Genomic DNA, 12,678 nt, shown 5'->3' with positions numbered 1-12,678 from the left:
TGCCATAGAATCAGAGCAGTACTCTGACACTGGGAATATGGCTTTCTGGAGGGTGAGTCCTGTGACAACCAGCTCGCTTGCACAGGTGGTGCAGTTGTGGAAGCCATAGACCGGCTGGGGACGTTAAAGATATCTCTTAGCAGCCAGCATTTCTGTTATTCATTTTTTATTTTTATCTATATTTTTGCTGACAGTTTTTTTCAGTATTATGTATAGGTTAAAAGGACACTATAGTCACCATAACAACTACAGCTTAATTGGGGGGCAAGCCACCTAAATGGTGGGTTAAACACTATACGGTCAGGAATACATGTTTGTGTTCCTGACCCTATACTGTTTCTTTAACCCTTTCCCAACCAAGGCTGTATCGGTCACGTCCGACAAAAAATGGACCTCCTAGCAGCTCTAATGGTATTGCAGGGATGCCTCGATGTTGAGGCATCGCTGAAATACCCCTCTCACTGCCGGGCCGCAGGAGAACACAGGGTGATTGCTCCCTCCAGAGCAGGGAGCCCAGCAGTGAGGCAGAGCATCGGAAGCCATCAGGCAGGCTTCCGATGCTCTGCCTGTACTGAGTGCCTAAAGGGATCAAGGCACTCAGTAAATATAAAAAATAATAATTAAATTGAATTTTTTTAATTAACCCCTACCCTCCCTCTCCGACCCCGTGTATTTACGAATCGCCACCATTCCTGCGCCAGCTATCGGTCTTCTTCTTAGGGGAACAGTATGGGCTCAGCCCAAACAGTCCCCACTGTGCAATTTAGGACCCCCAGGTGCCTTGTGACAGCTCTAAAAGATCGGTCACATGGCCACAATAGGTGTGCACAGTGCTGCCAGCAAGGGACTGCCTGAACTGACAGGCAGTCCCCCTGCTGGTGGGGGGAAAAAAAGCTAAAAAAAAAAAAAAGTTATAAAAAAAAAAGCCTAAAGTTAATAAATGTTATATATATACACACACACACAATACTAGTAGAGAGCACTCAGGAGTCTTTCAAGGTAAATTTCATCTGTTGCTTTATTGAGCAATTACAAATTCACACAACATTCCAGTCGACGTTTCAGTCTGTAAAAGACTTCTTTCAAGACTGGAAATTTACATTGAAAGACTCCTGAGTGCTCTCTACTGGTATCGTATACAATTTTGTTGGAGACAGCACCAGAGCATTAAAAGACCGTGAGCATTGAGTGCAGGGACGTATATATGTGTGTGTGTGTATATATGTGTGTGTATGTGTATATGTATATATATATATATATATATATATATATATATACACACATATATATATATATTTATTATATACATATTAGTATAAAAATACACTTAGAGTAAAATTAGACGTGTGTATATATAGAGTAAAATTACACGTGTGTGTAATTTTACTCTTAAGTGTATTTTCATAATATATATATATATAAAATAAATAAATAATTTAAAATGTAATTTTATACGAACTATATTTTGATATTAATAGATATTTTTATATCAAATACACTTATAATGAAATTATACATATATATATATATAATTACATTAATAATTTCACAAATATACACGTAGACTTCAAATATATAAATATGTGTGTATATATTTAAATTCTACGTGCATATTTATGCAATATTTTTACATAATTAAATAATTTTATTGACTTACAATTTGGGGGACTGGACTGACAACCCAGGCCGAAAGTCCAGAGAATTTCATTTGCTAGCACTATATTTAACCCTGTAACTTTCCAAGACACCCTAAAACCTGTACATGGGGGGTACTATTTTATTCAGTAGATTTTGCTGAACACAAATATTAGTGTTTCAAAATATTAAAACATATCACAGCGATGATATTGTCAGTGAAAGTGAAGTTTTTTGCATTATTCAAACACAAACTGCACTTTCATTGATGATATCATTGTTGTAATACGTTTTACTATTTTGAAACACTAATATTTGAGTTCAGTGAAGTCTCCAGAGTATAACAGTACCCCCCATGCACAGGTTTTATAGTGTTTTTGAAAGTTAGTCAAATATAAGGCTGTTTTTTTTTTCACATAGAAATTTACGAGATTGGTTATGTTGCCTTTGAGAGCGCATGGTAGCCCAGGAATGAGAATTACCCCCATGATGGCATTCCATTTGCAAAAGTTAGCGTTCATAATAGTTTTTTGCATTTTTAACACCCAAACAAATATAAAGGCTAACTTTGGCCAATGTTTGTGACTAAATAGCTACTAAAAAAAGACTGGACATACCCCGTATTGAATACCTTGGGCTGTCTACTTTTCAAAAGGTAAATTACTTTGGCCATCTTCAAAAATGTTCCAAATAGGACATGGGTGCATGATGATCAGCTATGAAAATTCCAAGTTGGAAAACTGGAATGCGCACCATCAAAATAAGGTCTTTTAGCCCCCAGAGAACCCGACACACCTATACATGGGTGGTATCACTGTACTCAGGAGATGTTGCTGAACACATATTGGGGTGTTTTTTGGCAGTAACTCTTAAAGTTCTCAGTACATGTATTCTTAAATTGCTATGTGTGTCAAAAAAACAACAACCTATTTAAAATTTGGCATAGATTGGCGGTAAAATGGCTGCATGGAAAGAGTGGGAAAAAAACATGTTTAATATCTTAGGTTGTCTTTTAAAAAATATATACATGTAAAGATTTATTCAGATAGCAGTGTTACAATGTAACTTGTGTTCATTTTAAAATAAAAATGGTTTGGAAATAGCAAAGTGCTACTTGTACTTATAGCCCTATAACTTTCCAAAAAAAAGCTAAGAACATGTTAACATTTGGGTATTTCTAAACTAATTTAGAAACTATTTAGCACGGTTGTTTTTTGGCGGTTGTAGATGCGTAGCAGAGTTTTGGGGTCAAAGTTAGAAAAGGTGTGGTTTTTCTTTTACACCATTTTTTTTCCCCATCACATTTTATAATTTTTTTTAATAGTAAATTATATGATGTGATGAAAATAGTATCTTTAGAAGGACCACTTAATGGCGAGAAAAACGGTATATAATATGTGTGGGTAGAGTAAATAAGTAAGAGAAAAATTTAAAGCTAAATACAAACACCGCAGAAATGTAAAGTGCTTAACGGTAATAAAATTGAAAACGGTAACTAAGGGGTTAAAGCTGCTCTGTTACTACAAGATAATTTCAATATTTTATCCTCTTTACAAAAATACTTGTATTGACTGAATTCCAGCACCATCCACATACACAATCATCCAAAGTAGGGTTATTATTTGGACCTAAAACGGTATTGTGAAGGTGTTCCTTAGGATAAATTTGTTATAAAACATTTTTATTTTTTGTACGTGAAACCTTTTGTAGCAGGATTTTGCACTAATGTAAGGCTGGGGTCATACACTCAGACCAAAAGCCTTCACCTGGCATCCCATAACTCATATAGTCTTGTTAGGGTAGACATTACTCCAAACCAGCCTTCTTTCAATTTCAAATCTGTGTGTGCTATTCCTTAACACTTCTTTACAGTGATTGACATCAAATTGGAAAAGCCTCAAGAAGCACCAGTCAATGAAGGGGGCTGCTCGTGTTAACACCATCCTCCCCTTCTGCAGGACATCACTGAAGACTGCCCCAGATCCCCCTCTCCGTATTAACTCTTTAACAGCTGTGTGAATATCAGCTTGACCCTCATACACCCCTCCCTTTCATCGCCCGTCTCGCACCCCTCCATCGCTGGCTGTCTTGTGGCCCTATGAACAATCAGCTTCACAGGCTCATTAATATACACACATACATTATACAGTGTCTTCATTATTTAAGTGGCACAGATATAGTTTAAAACTATTTTGCCTGTTCTTGTTCCATCTTAAAGCTACAGTTCACATCTGGTGGGGACCTTCCACTTGAGTCTACATGTGAATCGTACGATGATGCAAAGATGTCTCTTTATGCTATCTGTAAACCTTTGGGGCAGTTTGGGAAGGGGTACATTGTATGGAGCATGGTTAATTAATGTGCTCAATAGTTTTTGGGGTTTTTTATTGCCGATTTGGACGGATGACCGCAAAGGGTCTGTAGAGATTAATATTCGGGTTTGGTAGGCACCATAAGAAACAAAGAATTAAGTTGTGGTCATACGCCTTACTATTTTATATTGCAGCATGTTCATGTTTGCAGAGTGTGAACTGCTGCTTTAAATAGTGATCATTTTATTAACTTTTTTTTTTTTAATAAAGTATAAATAATGCACTTTGTAATATTGCAGAGTAGAATCACTAACCAGAGTTCTTTTTCAGTGTTTGGTGAAATGTTTGCGCTTTCCAATTTCCACTTGCCGTATGTGAGCATTACTTTGGTCACGGTTTTCCCTCCTTTAATAATGTCCGCATGGAGTCGATGAATCTTGCTGTTAGATGAGATGGTTTGCAAACCAACACCCCGGCGTGGGCATGGTCTCAATCACCAGTCCGCAAAACACACTAACAACCGTTTTTAAATCGCAGCATCGTAATATATTCAGCTGTGTCTGAAAGCCAGTTCTATACATTGTTTCTGTCTATGACCTAGATTGCAAATGATGATTAAAACCAAATCTTTCATGGTATTAAAGGAAATCCCAACCAGTTTTGCCTAAATTTCTATTCTTCATCCCAGCTGCTCTCGTTAAATAAGAAATTAGCATGTTTCCCATCATCCTTGGGAGGCAATGTCACATATATACGTAAATAGAGTTGTACGTCACTGGACACACTCTGCCACTACACTTGGAGGAACCTCCTAGGAATCTGTCATCGAATTCATATTTGACTTTTAAATGGAATTCATTTTAATTAATGAAACTACAAGCATGTACATCGATTTTTTATACTATCTGCGATTATAATGTGTGGTAAAAGGGAAGGTGTGTTAAAAAGAGGGGGGAAAGCAATTTGGTGGTGATGGACAACTCTTAAGTTAACTGGGGCTATTGTACAGAATTAATCTGTTTAAGTAGATTGGAACGCTTTGACAAAAGTACGGTGATTCAGGGGATCAATAATGCCTTCGTTTGATCAATTTACTGTTTTTATGTCGATTTGTTCAATATTTATTTTGTAGTATGTATTTTCTACAAATTGACATCATTTCTCTTTTCCGTTCTGTAGATCGGATTCTTTTTTTGTTTGTTTTGTTGGGTTTTTAGTGTACTTGTTAAGATTTATATCTGTTAATCTGTGTAAACCTCTTCCCTATCACCCCCCATACATAACATTTAATGCCCATAGTCTACTTGCCCTTGAAGTCTCGATTAAGTCTAAATATTGCATGTAGTTTAAATATTGAGTTTTAAAATGTTTTCCTGTGTATTTTTTTTTCTATTCTCCATTTTCTATCAATTTTAGGAAAAGAGAGAACAATAAATACAGATCATATATTTATGCATCTGTATATGTCATTACTGACAGTTGTGTGGCCTAATGGTTGCAGAATTCCTGATCTTTATCTGAAATTAGTCATAAAACAAGACTTTCTGACCCTCAAATCATTTCTGGGAACAGGGCTGTGCAGGGAAGTCTGAGCCTGATGATCTACAAACTATAACTATCTTCCAATAAGACATGCTGCTGTCAGTGTGCTCTATGCAGGAGCAAGTATATATTGGGTTAGGATGAGAGCCATTAACATAGGGGAGGAGGATAGTATGTCAACAAACGTTTACTGCACTACATCGTAAATACCTGCTTGTTACTATTACATGAGTCTGTCATGTCTGTCCATATTAAAATTATACTGCGGTTTCAATAAAGAACTATTATGGGACAAAAGTGCTAAAACTATTTTTAGACTACTTTTCCATCCTTTATTATAAACAAATACAATATAGAGATTTCTGTAGTCTAGTGCTAAGCAGTCTCCTTGCTGGAACCTCTCCTCCCTCTGTGAGATCACCCATGCGGATGGGTTGGGGACCCAGTGGGTGTGTGTAGCATTCACCATGCTCGGCCAATCATGTTCTTCTCATCGAGGAACATTGCATTTTACATCGCTTAGGAATTTGCTGGCGCTATATAAATAGTAAAATAATAATTGCATTGCTGACTGTGAAGGTTTTCTATTGTGGAAAGTCGTAATGAGGGAGTGCCTCTACTGGCTGTCTGACATTCTTAGTGATAAATGTAAACATGCACATCCTATACTAGAACGTGTCACCATACTGGGTAGCATGGTGTCTGTATAAATGGTCTGACTGCTCAATGATCTACTCCCGTAGTCTACAATAGCATAGGTGAGCTTGTCTGGACCTGATCACTTGTCGCAGCCTGAAGTTAAAAATGTTCATTAGTTCTACCAACCATCTAGAATACTGATTGTAAGCACTTTAGATGCTGCGTCCAAACTCAGCATGGATTATTTTAGTTCAATAATAATATGTATCTCATCACAATATCACACAGTGATCGACAGGAGTACAGCTTGACATACATTGCTCTTCTCAAACTATTTAGATTAGATATAATTTTTCCTGTGGAACCATTAGACCTAGTGTATCAACATTGTGGAACCTGGGTGTGGGGGGGGGGGGATTGCAACGTCTTTTGTATGTCAAGTTGTGTATATCCTTGCTTGTATTTGTGTGTGTGTGTGTGTGTGTGTGTGTGTGTAGATCTGACACACAGATACACGCACCTTTACACATTTTGACTCACAAATACACACACTCACTCAGATACACAGTGACATACACACACTGACACTTCGATACATACACAAACCTTGACACACACACACACACACACACAATGTCACTGACAAACAGATGTACTGTTTTACAGACATGCAAACTGACAAGAACACATATACTTGTTAACAGACACACAAACACATAAAAACTGCCTAACAGACGCGCAATTATTATTTTTTTTTATTTTTCATCCACCCAACCCCCTCCCCCCCCACCTTTACGAGTGCAGGCATGGAGTCCGTGGGGCTGCTGGCGGGCGGCGATCTCCTGGCTCAGCTACCTTGCGTGCCTCTTAGTGATGCCGGAGTGATGTCATATTCCGACATCACTGCTCCCTCGCCACCCGCGGCCATTTCACTTTTTAAACTTTTGTTGGAACCCCAATTGGTGTGGGTTCCACGGAACACCAATTGGGAAACGCTGGATTAGATGAACAAAATTGTAGTATCATTGCACAGTGACCTCCTGTCCAAGAAATCCACAGCCCTGCTGTAATTCATGTGTGTAAATATTACTGTAACAAATATTGGCAGGATGCATGGAGGGTGTTGGCACCCTATCTGAATTGATTTGTGAATTTTGTTTTTAATACAACATGGTGTCATTAGTTTAATTTTATATAATGGGTTAAAAGACTTTCCCAATTACACATAGGTGCAAAAACATATGGAAACGAAATTACATAAATGAAAATCACCTATAATGTGTGTTCACCTTTTCTTCTGTGGTGGTGTTTTTTTATTTTTATACATTGAGGATTTGGTGAGTGACCTAATCCGATGCAGACCAGGCACAGCCAGGGCGTGCAATGCAAATGAGGAAGAAAACAATGTCATGAGCCTACTTAAAGAGTGTGCGTGACGTCGTTGTGGTGGTGAAAGGGTTAAAGTTCACTATTTGTCTGCATTAGACCGGAAATAATGATAAAAACCCACTTAACACCACCCACACTTAACCATAATAAAATAAATATTACTATTTTAACGCTGCCACCACCACCACCACAACAACAATTTATAAATGGGGTTCATTGGTCCCCCAGGTAACTTAATAATAAAACCCCACCAAATGCAACTTGGCACAGTACCTATGTAATTAAAAAAAAAAAACTAATGAGTCTCTTCAGGTAATGTGATTCTTAACCAGACAAAGGCAGAACTTAATAAAGGAATATTTATTATGAGCAAAAAAGTCAGTGCATCAAAAATATAGATGACAATCAAATTTACACCAACAACAGATAAAAACAAAAGGGATAAAATAACAGAAGTCCTAATCACTTACTCAGCTTTTCAAAGTAAAACTTCTGCTGTGGGGGTATCTAGTAAGGTAGATGGTGACTCACTCTGAATTGGACTAGCCCCCAAACAAGTACAAACACATTTCAGAATCATTAGATATATACCCTGTAGGTTACCAAGCCTGGACTATAGGTGGAGATAAGGCGGACCTAAGGAACAATAAGTGACCACCCCTTTGTGTTCCAGACCAGCATTAATCCAAATGGAAACATTTAGTTCTACCTCCTCTTATGTGCTTACCACAGAAATAAGAATAACATCTATGAATTTACAATTTTCCTATTCGATAGATATGTCACACTCCTTACTTGTGGTTCAATATAGCGGACATCACAATTTCTTCCAATGTGGGTAAGTCAAATCATGTTTAGGCTAGATTAGAAGATTGTGCATGTCCCATTCTAAATATAATAAAAATTAGGCTTTTAATGGTCCACTATAGCTACTCAGACTACTTCAGCTCAATGAAGTGGTCTGGGTGCCATGTCCCTCTAGTTTTAACCCTGCAGCTGAAAACATAGCAGTTTCAGAGAAACTGTTATGTTTCACTGAGGCTTAATCCAGCCTCTAGTGGCTTTCTCACTGACAGCCACTAGAGGCCGCTTCCGCGATTCTCACTGAAAATCACAGTGAGAAGACGCTGACGTCTATAGGAAAGCATTGAGTAATGCTTTCCTATGGGCGGTTTGAATGCGCATTCGTCGCTGATGTCGGCAGGAGGAGGAGAGTTCCCCAGCGCAGAGGGAGCCTGGCGCTGGAGCAACGTAAGTGGCTGAAGGGGTTTTAACTCCTTCAGCCCAGCAGGAGGGGGGCCCATTAGGGTGGGGGGGGGGAGGTGGGGGGAGGCCTAAGGACTACATAGTGCCAGGAAAATGAGTTTGTTTTCCTGGAACTGTAGTGCTCCTTTAATTATTATTCTGTGCGTAAGTAAATATGTTTCTTTTGGATATGATACTGGAACACAAGGCTAGTGATCATTAACATATCAACGAGATTAACTTATCAATTAAGAGGTAGAGACCATATGGCTGAAGTCAGCTAGTTTACATTGGAACTAGACATCCAGGCATCTCACGTGTAGAATCTCACATCCTGCAGAGCCTTTGATTAATCAAATGATCAATCCATTTTGCAAACCATCTGCCTCCCTTCACATTCCTATACCATTTACATTATCCCTTCTGTCATCTGATCTCTACCAAGTGGCCAACTCATGCACTACATATGCACTACACAAATTACATTAAATGGCAATATTCTATTGTGCAACAATAAATTATGCACCCATGGCGTGATAAACAACCCCCTTCCGCTCCTCCCCCACACAAGGGTTTCCTCATTGTTTAGTGGCAGAAAAGGGCGATATTATAATGATGATAGACAGAGAGCAAAGATGGAGGCACCCATTTCCAGGATTGAGATAAATACAGTGGTATGGACTTTTTAAAATAAAAACAAACAAATTGCCTGTTTCCCTTTTAATGTACATGCTGATAATGTTGGTCTCTAATGTCGAAATAGATTGAGAATGTTTTAATGCTAAGTGAGTCCCCAGCCGTCCATCCAATCTGTGCTGCTGGGATAAATGGTGTTAGCTGACCGTTTCACAGCCCCCATCGCTAACATGAATAGGTACTACTAAAAGGAAGTGTGTAATCTCTGTCTTAGCCACACCTCCAGTGTAGGCTGGACTATGGGAAGTCAGGGACCCGTATGTAGTGTTAAACTGCTTGAAAATTGTTTAACACTGAAGGGAAGGACAGTGCCAGGAGACTCCAGACACTATAACAGATTCAATTGAATACAATTGTATGCTACAGCTGGCCGTCAGTGTCCCTTAAAGTGTGAATAATGCAGAACACATACCGCAAAATTTCCCATAGAATTGGTGCAAAATGTACACATTGAAAGGGTCCAAAAATGAATCATGGTCCTTAAAGGAGACCTTAACTCCTTCATCAAGTACTGAAAGAAAATAAATATTTTTCCAACTATATGTTAAAAAACAAACAAACCCAAACTCATACATACCTTGGGTCAGACAGTGTTAGTTGGTCTGATGTGCTGGGAGTGAAGCTGGGAAGACCATAGAGACTGTCTGACCCAAGGTGTATGTATATGACTGGAGGATCCAAGGTAGGGCGAAATACATTTCTCTCTCTCTTTTTAATTTTTTTAATTAAATCTACACTTGCTTTATTAACAAATAATTTATTTACTTTCAAAACTTGATGAAAGAATTATTATATTAAAAAAAAATAGTGTTGTGGTGACAGTCGTCCATTTAACCTCTGTGCCAAGACTCTGAAGTGACTGCACTTGATATTTAAAGGGACACACCTCTCCAAACACATAATGTACTGTACCTTCCTGAAGTGCTTTATGTCTGCAGTGTGTGTCCTGTTTACATCATACAAAAAGTACACACTTCAATAGAAATGGCTACTTATAAATGAACTTGGTTACACCCCCTGACTTTCAAGCCGGTCTTTTCAACCGGTCCTGTTACTTCCTGGTTTGTTTAGCTCAGTTGAGGCAGCAATTGCTGCCTAGAGCACCTGCCTTGCACAGACTTCTCATTGAGCTGCATTGGGAAGCATGTGATTGGACAGCCACGGAAAGTCTGGGTTAGAAGGGGAGGGCTTGCAAAGGCTGCAGACAAGAGACCTGCAGCTATTGCAAGCTTATATTAGATATACCCATAATAAAAGGCATTATTCAAATCCATGCATGCTTTTTATTGGGGGTATATGTACTAAATAAAGTTGTATACCCCCCACACTTTGTTCCTTCAAGAGGGCTCCCACTGCTAGAAAGAGGCACATTGTTTATTAGTAGTTCCCTGAACTAATTATCCAGTTGAATAATGAGTCACCAAAAAGTTTTGGGGGCCTTTTTTGTTTCACTGTTGCTTATTTGGTGTTACACACACTGGGGCCACCTTAACCTACCTTTTCAGATTATAGCACAGTGTATTTACCTTTTTCAGTTTTATATATATCCTTTTTCAGTTTTATATATATCCGTTTATCCTTTTTTTGCTTATGATATCAGATGCATGCTTCACATATTTTTTTTTACTAAATGTGTATTCCAGGTTAATTGTGGAGCTTCCCAATGAGAACTTGCATACTGTGGGGATATTTATGGGATAATAATAGTAAACAGTTGAGAATTGCCCACTATTTCAATTCTCAGATCCCAAAGATCGTTATCGTGTAAGTGAAATGTATTGCATATAAATCAAATCACAATTTGTTATAAAAATAGATACAATTTATTGTGACTAATTAAATAATAATAATATGTAACATGCATGATAATAATCAATGAATATTCAGTATAACATGAGTATGCAATACAAATGGCAATGCATTTCACTGGTTAACATAGCAATTGTCAAACAAGATTTATGACTGTAGTTCACAGAGAAACGAAAGTGAAACTTACACACAGACACAGAGCTTGCAGCTTAAGGCCATAAAACTCTAGCTGACAGTTAGAATAACCCTTTCAATGCTGGCTAGACCTCCTAGGTAATTAAGACATATTCTCATGTAATTTTAAATAAAATAACATTTAAACCAGCTCATTAGTCATTTCCTGGAACCATCCAATAAGAGTAATCTACCATGTTCTATAAGTAGAATTTTAACTTGCCTAAACTGATATTTTATCTTATTTTAGAGCAAATCAATACACCTGGATAAATATCACGATATGCTAACATGTGATAAATCACATAAATACATACTTATTCTAATTCCATCTGCAGAATGGAATGGTTATAACTATGTACTTCTTATTTAACTAAGATTTCTAAATATCGAAATCTGATCGTGATTTATCCAGTCATATATCATGCTATTAGAAAATTTTAATTAATTTAGATTAATTAAATGAAACCAGTATAATTACCAGTTAAAGAGATGTTCTCATCAGATGTTCTCAGGTATTCTCAGAAATTTGAATGTCATGGGTCTCTTTCTCTGTCTCCTGACTTAGCCTGCTTCCGACTGCTTCCTCTGACTCCTTCCCCCGACTGCTTAGCCCTTTGCTTCTTTGCTTACTTTCTTGCTTCCTTTGCATACCCCTCTTCCCTTTGTCTTAACTTTTAAAGGGAAAAATTCTCTGTTCGTCACTAGGTGATAGACCAATAGAAAACTGGAGGTGTGGTTACCTTCCAGATAGCAATTTAAGTATTTGGTCTGTAGAGGGCAGTCTCGTCCCACTAAACATTCCTATCCAGGAAAGAGTTAACTTTTCCTGGTGGCTATTTTGACGTCATTTACCTTATCTTTATAGTTGTCTATAACTTAAGTTTTCTGTCAGTTCAAAGAGTTTTTTTTAGGCTTTCTTCAGACTATGTGTCTCCAATTCCTGCTGTAATTTCTAATATGACAGTTATAACTAAATATTCTCCTAAACTTACAATGGGAATCTTATACACTATCGAAAGTAAAATTAAATTATTTAATCTTCTCTGTCACAAATGTCTGGGTGTAGAATTGATTATATTCCATTAGCATTTAGACAGTCTGTCCATCCCCCGTTCTCATCTCTTATCAACAGGTTTGTATATACTAAGCATTCCTTTAGCTCTGGCAAAGTGGTTAGTTTTACGGAAAGGATAGAAATCTTGTGTCTTTTGTTAGCTTGAAGATAACAAAATGG

At 37.7% G+C, this 12,678-nt stretch overlaps 2 protein-coding genes across 6 annotated transcripts in view; one reads left to right on the top strand and one right to left on the bottom strand.

Annotated features, from left to right (window-relative positions):
• RAB6A (RAB6A, member RAS oncogene family) overlaps window positions 1-4,604 on the top strand; it is a 56,799-nt gene extending 52,195 nt beyond the window's left edge. For all 5 annotated transcript variants that reach the window (XM_063431753.1, XM_063431728.1, XM_063431720.1 and 2 more), the window contains one exon: window positions 3,508-4,604. In XM_063431753.1, coding sequence (XP_063287823.1) covers window positions 3,508-3,572 — 65 coding nt within the window. In that variant the 3' untranslated portion in view covers window positions 3,573-4,604. The remainder of the gene's footprint in view (window positions 1-3,507) is intronic.
• The window catches only part of MRPL48 (mitochondrial ribosomal protein L48), a 377,463-nt gene that overhangs the window by 78,347 nt on the left and 286,438 nt on the right, over window positions 1-12,678 (bottom strand). The gene's annotated exons all lie outside the window — the stretch shown is intronic.

Source organism: Pelobates fuscus, chromosome 1 (assembly GCF_036172605.1).
Source record: "Pelobates fuscus isolate aPelFus1 chromosome 1, aPelFus1.pri, whole genome shotgun sequence".
Lineage (NCBI taxonomy): Eukaryota > Metazoa > Chordata > Amphibia > Anura > Pelobatidae > Pelobates > Pelobates fuscus.
This window is presented reverse-complemented; position numbering and strand designations above follow the sequence as displayed.